At 35.8% G+C, this 11,747-nt stretch overlaps 1 protein-coding gene across 1 annotated transcript; it reads left to right on the plus strand.

Annotated features, from left to right (window-relative positions):
* The first annotated feature begins 279 nt into the window (after positions 1-279).
* LOC128243827 (uncharacterized) lies at positions 280-11,313 on the plus strand. Its single transcript, XM_052961794.1, has 7 exons — positions 280-403; positions 1,146-1,328; positions 2,590-2,763; positions 3,306-3,476; positions 6,766-6,907; positions 8,814-8,993; positions 10,300-11,313. Exons 2-7 carry the CDS (start codon positions 1,160-1,162, stop codon positions 10,490-10,492), a joined length of 1,029 nt encoding a protein of 342 aa, XP_052817754.1. The 5' UTR covers positions 280-403; positions 1,146-1,159; the 3' UTR covers positions 10,493-11,313.
* The last annotated feature ends 434 nt before the right edge of the window (positions 11,314-11,747 follow it).

Raw genomic sequence — 11,747 nt, forward strand, 5'->3', positions numbered from 1 at the left:
ATCAATATAGTCTGGGTATTAGTCATGATCATTTATTATGCCTTTAATATGATTAAAAATAAAACAAGGGCGTTGACAATTTGTACATTTTACTGCTATCCATAAACTGTTTAACTTAACCAAAACTGCGTTTACATGCTCTATATGTAGAATTTAAAATCCAGGGATCTGCCCTCCAAAACGTATCATATTTTGTATATCTTTGAAATTACATGATTCCCTTTATTTTTTGCAGAAATCCGTTGTCTAGCAGTCGTTCCGAATGCCCAATTCAACACGTGCAACCGTTACCCTGGCAACCGATGTGAATACACATGTACAAATGGCTACAAAGCTGCGTTTGACCATGCTGTTTGTCTAAATACAGGAAAATGGAATATTGATGTCAACAATTTCTGTAAACGTGAGTTAATAATATCATTCTAGGAAAAAACTAGACGAGGAAAATGATGCATGATACTGTAAATTTGCCTAGTTATGATATAGAAACATTCGCTATTTATGCGCTGTTCATCCCAAGCATAACATTACATATCAAGGATATAATAACCAGTGTATGTAAACCACGTGATAAATTACATCATAAATGCTACGTCAGAAGGCAACATTTTGCTTCGAATGATAGCTTAAAACAAAGATAACTTTTCTTTTTCTTCACCAGTTTAAATGAAACCAAGGGCAGTCTCTGCCGAGAGCCCAGCCTTCGTTTCATTACCGGAGTTTGATTAGGTGATACGTTTGCTCAAAACTCAAAAACATGGACAAACCTGTTTCCAAAATAATGTTTTGACAGCGCTCCATCAGACGGCCGTATTGTGAAAAGGTTTGTCGAAGTGTTTTAGGAAACTAAACTCTCAATCAAACACTAGTACAAGACCGAAGGCGAGGCGTTGTAAGCGGCGTAGACTGCATTTGTTTAATTTAAAATGGTGAATAAGTAGTCAAGTTATCTTTGTTTAAAGACTTCATTTGAAGCTAAATATTGCCTTCCGACGTTACATTTATGACGTAATTTATCACGTGGTATACACACACTGATAACGCATAATGTTACTCCTTGGCGTGGCATGCGGAAATTTGCAGAACAATCTTATCCATAACAAGTGCCATTTGTCTACAAGTGATTTCTTCCATTTTTAATGTAGTGCCACAATGTCCGATGACGCTTATGAATGGATTAGCGCAAATAGCCGCTAACTGTGACGTCAGCGCCGGAAAATTGTGCAAGTACACATGCGCGGACGGGTACACCCTCAACAGTAAACTACCATCACTCACCTGTGGAGTGAACGGACAGTGGGTAGTTAAAAGTGACCAGCCTTGCATTTGTAAGTATTTTACCCTCTATCGACCCCTTCCTTTATTTTTTTATTCGACGCTGATGAATGCAATGTAAATGAATATATCATTCGCTGATCGTCGTCGGCAACCAAAGTACCCAGCAAACAATTGACGTTAGATAGACGTTGTAACATCGTCAGAAATTGACGTTGGTTAAACGTTGTATATTATTTGAAAATGAAAGTTTTTTAGACGTCAGACTCCGACTTTGAAACAACGTCGGAATGCTAACGTTGGAACAACGTCGGAGTTACGTATACTTTCTTCCGTTACACTTCATACACAACGAAGCATGGCGCAGAAGTGTATTCGGGGGTATACGATGATGTTTGTTCGTGTGAAATAATGTTCTTCAAATAAAGTATCCTAACTTGAAATGTCCCTTTTCAGTATAGTAAACGGAGGACTGTGATAAATCATTGATATATTGCAAGATAGTACCAACGGTTAATGTATGTTAGTATGTTTTGACAGAAATATATGGTTTGATGCGACATAGTTGCATAACCATTTGTTTTGTGTAAATACATACTAACAACCTTTAACTGTTTAGTGTTCCACATTTTATTGTGTTAACTACCCACTAACCGGGCCGATGATATATTTCGCCTAACCTGATTTTTATCTATAATTTATCAGTATGAATCAATTGGTTTGGTGATTTACTTAAATGAGTGCATTGGAACACTTGTGAAATACTGTCTTCTCATTGGACAAAAGAAAATGTTGACCACTAATAAAGCTACTTTCGTTACGAATATATCTGGATTTGACAGAATATTCCCAAACCCTTTAAGAATTATCTGAATAAATGGACCTGGAATATTGATAAATGAACTGAATGGAATAAATTAAATGAGGATATGGTTAAGAATTGTATTAAATACTCTGGTCCCGACTGGGCCTAAAAATACATTTGGTTTGGATTACCCGACCCTAACTACGAAACAGGCGCTGACCACCCCGTTTTAATAGTCAGTTGTTAAAAAATAAAAAATAAATGTTATTCTTTTATGTGTGTGTTTTAATATGTTGTTTAAAACCTTTAAAGCCATAATATTACTTTAACATAATTCTCCAATGATGACAAATGTTCTTTTATAAAGCCTAATAAAAAATAAATGCAAAAAATAAAAAGCCTACCTTCACTACCCGTTTTTGAAAAGGATGTAACCCTAACCAAACAAATTTTTTTTTGGCCCTGCATGTATTTGTCAATCCTTTAACAATCATTGGTGTAAATTTCAGTGAAAACGTGCCCAGAAAATGCACTTCGATACGGAAACACCACTAATTGTAACACCCGCTCGGTCGGGACGCCTTGCAAATACACCTGTAACAGCGGATACAAGGCATTACCCAACTTAGATGAGGTGATCTGTAGAAAAGACCTTACATGGCACCCACAGAATGCTTGTCAAGGTAAAACTAAACGTGACCTTTGATAAAGTTTGAATGTTTTTAGAATAACAATGTGACTTTACACAATTTTCAGTGTTTTTTCTATCACTTTACCAGTTATATAATAATGTACATATTGGGCCGATTAATCAGCACTTTGTTTAAGTTAACTGTTTTATCAACTGAATCATTATTGCTCTTAATAAAAACATGGACATACATGTGATCTTTGGACAACTTATTCAGCTTTGTTTGTTTTTATATGATCTCGCCATAAAATAGTTAACCTTCAAAAGTTAACGTCGATGCCGTTAACAACGATGTTAACTTTAACAAATATCAGAAAAATCGGCCCAAGGTTAGAAAAGTTATTAACAATTGGACTTGTTTTCCATTTTAAAATGTTACAAACATGACACACAAAAGATGGAATTAAATGTTAAAAACATTGAACAGTAATGTCGACCAAATTTTATAAATCATTTTGCATTTTAAAGAGTAAATATCCCTTTTTACTGCAATGGGAAAACTAATATTCATTTTTGCGGGTTTTTACATTTCAGAAGCTAAATGCGACATGTCATTTGGATCCGTTACCATTCAAAAGGACTGTGACCTCAAGATCAACAGCAAATGCGGATATTCGTGCAGCAGTTCCTTTGAAAAACACTCAAACGTTACCATGTTAACTTGCCGCGCAGATGGCACGTGGAACCAAACAAACGTCTGCTTAGGTGAGTGGCACGAGAAATTTATTGTAACACGTGTCCATCTTAGAGATTCAGCAACCAATTGTATAAAACCGGTTGGTTTAAACATATTTTATTGAGCAAAATTTATCAACATTTCAATACAAATACATAATCAAATTTCAGGATGGAACGTTAGAAATAAACTAATAGAGTTCCTTTCCCTGGTATGATAAATTACAATTAGCATTTGAGGCAGATATTAGTGATGAAGTTATATTTATATTAATACACAAGCTCATATTAAATAATGTTTAAAATTTAGGTAATTAAATGAGAGACTTTAAATGCAACAACTTTTACTAAAGAAAAAAAAACTTTATTCCAAATTAAATAAGTGTATTGAAGTAGAAACAAATAATATAGTATGGGAAAGAACGAAGAAGAAATGAAAGAGAGGCAAAGTAAAAGATGTGTGATTGTGCACAACCAGTAAACTCTTTGGTTTGGTTAAAGTTAGTCTATTGTTTATTGATCGGTCAATAATAATCCAATGTCTGTTGACCGTTTAAATTACTTAAATGTGCACACTTACGAAAAAATAACCTGCGGATAAGTTGTCAATGGTTGGTATTCAATATGCAACTTATGGTCAAACTTGATTGACTCCATTCACTGTATAGGTCCGTTATTTATGGCACGCAATCCGATTAGCTACATCGTTTTTGGATCCAATTAAGACCAATATTGAATACCAGCCCAGTTTTATACCATACGATAACCTGGGGATACGTTATCCAGGGTTTGTATTCAATATGCAACTTATGGTCATACATGATTGAATCCATTCACTGTATAGGTCCGTCATTTATATCACGCAATCCGATTAGCTACATCGTTCTTAGATCCAATTAAGACCAATATTGAATACCAGCCCAGTTTTATACCATACGATAACCTGGGGATACGTTATCCGGGGTTTGTATTCAATATGCAACTTATGGTCATACATGATTGAATCCATTCACTGTATAGGTCCGTCATTTATATCACGCAATCCGATTAGCTACATCGTTCTTAGATCCAATTAAGACCAATATTGAATACCAGCCCAGTTTTATACCATACGATAACCTGGGGATACGTTATCCAGGGTTTGTATTCAATATGCATTTTATGGTCATACATGATTGAATCCATTCACTGTATAGGTCCGTCATTTATATCACGCAATCCGATTAGCTACATCGTTCTTAGATCCAATTAAGACCAATATTGAATACCAGCCCAGTTTTAAACCATACGATAACCTGGGGATACGTTATCCAGGGTTGGTATTCAATATGCAACTACAGTCAATCTTATGGTCATACATGATTGAATCCATTCACTGTATAGGTCCGTTATTTATGGCACGCAATCCGATTAGCTACATCGTTTTTGGATCCAATTAAGACCAATATTGAATACCAGCCCAGTTTTATACCATTGGTCCCCCGTGTAAATAAGCTTGATATTTCATCTCGTCATCCATAGTTATGTCAAATGGGTATGCCTAGTGACCCCATATGATGTCGGTACCATATGCAAGGGCATAGCTTGTTGATTATTTATACGCTCGAGTATAAAATAAATTACCTTGAAGGCTTGAGGTCATCTTATGAACTGGCGTACGACTAACGGGTTGTATTAATATTTTTAGTTAAATATCATGTCTGGGTTACCAATTTAATTGAATCTTTTAATCATAAAATCAAATAAATGTTGAAAAAAATGCTCAAATAAGCTCCTACTGGTTGGAGAGTAGTAGCCGGCAGTTTTTGCATGTTTTTGAAGATTTTCTCGGTAGATCGAAATGTAACGGAAATAATACTTACATTTTATTAAACTAGGGGTCAAGGTCTACTAACTTAAGTAGTACCCGGCAGTTTTATTTCAGTACCGCTCCTTGACTATAAAACCGATATTTATCGGCTTATTAAGTATAATTTCCCCAGGACGCGCCTCTATTGAACAGGGAAGTAATACTGGTAACCAAGCGCTGGAGTAGTCTCGCTTTAACAACGCGTCTAAAACCACACCATGGATACATAAAATTTTGAATATGTCTCAATATTGTTTGAAAGCGATTGACAGGCAATATGAAAATATCATTTCAATGGGCTTTTTAATACATTTTGCTGTGATTCATCGACGAATAATCGTTCATAACCAACACTTGACTGTCGCTAAATGCTAGTGCTATAATTAGATATGCAAATTTATTCAATTGCGCATGCGCAGTAACATTCACGTTCTCTCCCCCACGAGAAAGTTGGCGAACTTTTTGACATTTCCAATACTTTTTGTAAATAAAATGTTTAAATGTACGCTTTATGTTGGATTTGATGCAAATGGTGTTGCTTGGATACGATTCTTTTTTACCATTGTAAGAAGATTTAAAAAAAAACACGAATAAAAAGCGATTGACGGCTACTGCTTTCCGCCGGCTTCTGCTCTCCAACCAGTAGTTTTGAAAAAGTATGACTAGTCAGGAATACTCCTCCAAAAAGCGGTAGTACGATACGAGCGTAGATTAGATGGACCCATTATCCGTAAAATGAATATTATGCTAATATTTTTGGTTCTACCTTAATTCGGACGTATATATTGTAATCTCCCAAGCCCAAACAAAGCTAGTGTCCAGTGTTGTTTTCGGTATTTTTTCTCCTAATAAAACCCTTTTAAAATGATTCAAAAACTTGGGGTTACCTTACCTTCCAAGTTACGATATCGTAAAAGTTGTGGTTATACTTCTTTATGAAACGGCTCCCAGGTATCCAAAATTCACATAAAGTCAAATGTTACTCTGTCGAAGGCGTTGGGACCACGGTCATTGACGATTGTTTGTACAAAGTTTCAATAACATCAGCCTACATTCATGATTTGTTTTGAGGAACGTGGTCGTGTTTCCTTAAGTCGTAATATCAATGCCGTATTTGCTAACCTGCAAACAGTATGAAACGTGGTGTCACTGAAAACGTATATATTTTCAAATAATTTGAAAACATGTTACATCGAATAATTTTACTAAATAACACTTCAAACCAGTGTTAGAATCTTTCAATATGTATGATTTCAAGTAATTCCGATCCTGCAGTTCAAATAAAAAAATGTACATGTTTAAAGAAAAAAACATTACTATACATGAAGGAGTATTTTGTAACATGATTTTGAAACTGAAATAAATACATTTTACAACGTAATCTTACATGCAACAAAACTGACGACGAAATTAGCATAAAGTATGTACAGGCAGAACGTTAGTTGTATATATTTTAATTTTGTCTTACAGAGGCATCTAACGTGGCGGTTACGGATGCCCAGACCGGAAGTGGCGGAGCAATTTCCCAGGCCGGGGCAACAGCGGGGATTGTGATCCTTGTCGTCATAATTGTGGCACTAGTGTTGGTTATAGCCTTTGTCTTCTTTCGAAAGTAAGTAATGTGTTAGGTATGCAGTGCGCATACATGTACACGTAGCATATAGTTCACACTTTGTTTATCACGGGTAAAAAAATGTAACGAAAACGTTTGTAGAATTTTCTATATATTTATACCTAGCGTGTTTTCAACTGTGTAAAGTATTTTTAAAAGGGTTATACACCAGTCAATTGTAACCACGGCCCCTCCAGGTCTGGGGAATAGCCGGGACTTTGACTCTCGGTCCAGCCAAGCCCGGGTAAAACCCACGCCCTGCGGGAACGAACTAATGGTAAAATAACCGCCAAATGCATCCGCACCCCAGGGACCCTAGGTAAGGCACATAAAACCATCGCATTCACCCGGCACTGCGGGCCATTGGGAAGGTAAAAACACGGCCCATTTCCCCGGCTATCCCCGGTATACCCCCGGACCTTGGGGGGCCGTGGTTACTATTGACTGGTGCTTTAGAGTTAGCTTATCCTTTAGTCAAACGTAAACTACAGTCGAACTCGCTATGTCGAACTCTGTTATGGTTATGTCGAATTTTCTTAAAAAATGTGTTGCGTTTAGTTAGATATGTTTTGTATTTCGGTTATATCGAATGTTCGTTATCTCGAAATATTTCCCGAGGTCTCAACGACTTCGACATAGCGATTTTTGACTATATATGTGGATTGAGCATGCCTTTGCGCCACATCTTGTCATCGTCTTAGACGTTTGCGGCACTACAAGGCACATGTAATAAACGCTAGGTGATTCCATATTTGAAAACTTATTCGGAACTCCTCGGCCATTTTTTATCGAAATCAACCTCGGATGTATGCCTGTACATTAGTAGAAGGGGTTCGTTTACTTTTAAATAAAAGTATAGATTAATTTAAGCATTTTAACGTTTAAAAGTTTTAATTAATTGACCAATAACATGTATTTTTGCTGATTTTGCCATTAAAGTGAAACTCTTGATTGCCAGTGATGTGAATTATTGCATGAATGATTCAGATTTCCAAGAGTCAAGTTATTAATTTTAACTGCCTAATTGAAATTACTACGCGATCTTCTTGCAGCGTAGTTAAATATTAAGATTTCTGACATTGTAAACCGCCCACATACATCCGAGGATATTTTCGATGGAAAATGGCCGAGGTATTCCGAATGTCGAGAATTCTGTCAGTTTCATCGAAGAAACGATCATTCCGTTAAATTTTACCCTTGTAGCTGGTCCTATGCTTTGGGTTTTTTCCGAACGTATGGCATTGTACAAGAAATAAAATTTTGTTGGACGATACTTTTAATCTAATAATAAAAAAACGAAACATTTCTACAAATCATTAATATTTTAAAGTTTGTTAGAAATTGTGACTTTACATTTAGACTGATAACCCATTCATCCCAAGTCATCGTTTGGTTAAAGATGCACTCTTACTCCCAGATAAGATTTACCACAATTAATAAATAATTAATAATATTGTTTAAATATTCCTAAAAGGATGAATAAATGTTGAAAACAATGGTTCTTATGAAGGACACCGAGTTTAATTTGAAAAATGAGCATAAAACACGGTATTTCTACCTTATGAGACTACAGTAGACCACAGTAAATCTTTTAGCATTCACCAATCATTTAATATTTTTGCGTTTTCTGCTATTGAATACACGGTAACAATCTTGTTATCAGAAATTCTCGTGCACGGTCCGTGTACAACCGTAAGAAGACACTCTTTCAAAAGCTCTGCTTAGGGTCTAGTCGTATAACCATAAGATATGATTATCGATAAGTCGAAATGCAAGATTTTTAAAAAAAAGTTCATAGCCGAAAACCAAGTTCTATGATTTTTAGTGTCTAAAATTCATGGTCCATTGCTGAATCAAAAAGTCCCCTTTTGTACTTTTTTCTGACCCCTTATCCTGTTTGCTTTAGGAGGAAGTCTTCGGAAGTCCCATACTCCACGGCATCATTCCATAACAAAGGTGACGTGGCCATAGAGAATCCGGGTTACCGGGCAACACCAAGCGCCACGCCCACCCCCGATCGGCGAGGTAACTGCGTAGACGACCACACATACTCAACCGTGGATGCTAGCCAGATGCAGCCAGTCAAGTATGTATTTCAATTCTTGCTTTTTCAGCAAACGTTTTTTAAAAATACAGTTAAAATTCGCTATGTTAAAGTGGTTGGGACCTCACAAAAGACTTCGAGATAACGAAATATCGATATAACCGGAATATATGTTTTACTATGTCCAACACGTTCCGTTATTTTTCGACAAAACCAGAAAATCGAGATAACAGAGGTCGACATAGCGAGTTTCGACGGTATAAGCCGAATACGGCACACAAATTAATTCGTTAACCGAAAAATAAAACATGGAACTAGGTGAAATACGAAGTACAATACTGAAATATTTTAATTCAACTGTGTCGAGCCAATTGACCAGTCGCCATGCAATTACTGCAACTTTTATCTCGAAGTAACCAAACATGACAACAAAGGAGGGAGAAGGGATTCTTTTAAATATAATTGTTCAATTAGAGTTTGTTTTACTTACTTTTATAAACAACCACCAACTGGCAAACAGTCTATGTTCTGTGAATATAATCTTAAAATAATTCAAATTTCAAATGCGTTTTTAACGCTTTTCGGAGAAATAGAGCATACTTTGTTGCAATTTTCAATGATGATTAACCAAAAAAAATCATATTGAACTTTTGATAATGTTTATCATTAAACAAACATTTTCTTTAGCATTTCACACGAAATTATTTCTTGTTTCTCGCATGTGAGTTTGTTTCGTGGTCACCAAGCCGGACAAGTGTTTTTTATCGGGTACTCCGGTTTCCCCCACAACACAAGACCACCGTCTCGCGTAAAATCGTGTCAAAGAGAGTGATAAATATAATGGTGTTGTAACTTGTTTCGCAATCGTTGTTAAAGCTGCACTCTCACAGATTGAACGTTTTGACAACTTTTTTATGCTTTGTCTTGGAACGAGCCAATTTTTGCGAAAATCCATGGAAACCAGTTATATAAGATTGCTGACAAAAAATGAGATCGCAAAAGATTTTATATTTAAGTTCAAAAATTGATATTTTTGATTTTTTTCTTAAACCGTTAGGTTTAAGCCATAAAACATTAATTTTCGAACGGAAATATGAAAATCTGCGATCTCATCTTTAATCAGCAATCTTTTACTATTGGTTTGCAGATATTTACGTAAAAATTGCTCATTCCAAGACAAAACATTTAAAAGTTGTCAAAAGGGTAAATCTGTGAGAGTGCAGCTTTGAATAAATAACTCTAAACTAAACAAAACTAAATTATTTCTTTCGATAGCTGACCCTAAAACACATGGTCCTGCCCGTCTAATAACGTGATAAGATTATTGTTAATTACATTTACTTTTCAGATTTGATCGCCTCCCCAATTCACCTGGCAGTGGTGGTGCCAAAGACGATGGCTTCGTTAACCCGATGTACCATAATAACCAACCAGGAAGCGAACAACTGGCGGAAACAGCGCAGATCGATATCACCATGGATGGTGACGACAGCGTTCTTACCAAAGACTCTTGGTTCAAGGAACAGCAGAAGTTGCATTAGCTGACTTTACAACAGTTACCAGATTTCTCCACGTTTTATGTGTTTTGTTATTAACAGTGTACGCATGCAGTCGAATCCCGTTCGCTCGAAGTTCAATGGACCGGCGAATTGCTTCGAGTCTCGAGAAGTTCGAGCCAGCCGCGGGAATGTTTTTATTCGGTAAATTTGTTTTCTCGATCCTTTACATCCAGTTCGAGCCAACGGGGAAATCGAGCAAAGCGAATTCGAGCCAATGGGGTTCGATTGTACTTGATTGAATGTTATACATATCATTGACCTATTATGTTAATATAAACTTGATGATGTTGTTATATGTTTTCATTTGACGTTTGTGTAAGTGAAGTGAGAGATTGTTGGCATTAAAAGCGACGGAGCCAATCTTCACACATGTTTTAATTCCATTCATTAACGCGAAGACGTTGCCATGATTCTTAGACATGATTAGTTGAGAGCAGAATGCATAAAAGTATATATATACCGGTACCGATATTTGGTATCATTGTATTGACAGCTGCGTCGACATGTTACGAAGTGATACAAAACTGTGTATAAAGCAGTTGCGTGATGTTAGTAAACTTATTATTGGTATGTTTTACTGTGTTTATTTTCGCAATTATTAATTGCAATTATACTTAAGCAGAATAATCATATAGTCCCTATGCAATATGAAATCCTCTGATATGTTAATGAATATGTGATTTAGTGTGTATGTGTAACGACTGATCTTTTAAAAGATTTTTAAATATTTTAAAATATCTATATCAAATAAAAATGTTATATTTTCTATCGTTATTATATTAATAAAGGATCTTCTTACTGAACTTTCTACTTTGTTTTAAACTATCAGACTCGAACTAAGAATGACCGGGCCTAAAACTCGTGAAAATTTTAAGCATAACAAGATTTATTATCTTCCCTCTTAACCAAAAAACTGTTTTTGAAAACAATGTCCCTTTAATATTCCCAATCCCTTTAAAAGGACTAAATTACATCGACGTATACCAACACCAAACTTATAAGGTTAGCTTGTTTTAGGGGACTTAGATTGTTCGACCAGGCGTACTGGAAAACGAGATAAAAACGAATATGCATACTCACGAATGAGATATTAACACGTGCATACCGAAATTCGAGATATACGTACATGCTTATTGACACACGAGCTATACGTACAAGCATACTGACATACAAAATATATGTTCAAGCATACTGACATATGAGATATATGTTCAAGCATACTGACATACGAGATATA

The sequence above is a fragment of the Mya arenaria genome, chromosome 8 (genome assembly GCF_026914265.1).
Source record: "Mya arenaria isolate MELC-2E11 chromosome 8, ASM2691426v1".
NCBI classification, from domain to species: domain Eukaryota; kingdom Metazoa; phylum Mollusca; class Bivalvia; order Myida; family Myidae; genus Mya; species Mya arenaria.

Coding starts and splice junctions, on each gene's coding strand:
- LOC128243827 (XM_052961794.1), top strand. CDS start 1,160: ATGACGCTTATGAATGGATTAGCGCAAATAGCCGCTAACTGTGACGTC. Junction 1,329..2,589: donor AAGTGACCAGCCTTGCATTT/GTAAGTATTTTA, acceptor TGTAAATTTCAG/TGAAAACGTGCCCAGAAAAT. Junction 2,764..3,305: donor CCCACAGAATGCTTGTCAAG/GTAAAACTAAAC, acceptor TTTACATTTCAG/AAGCTAAATGCGACATGTCA.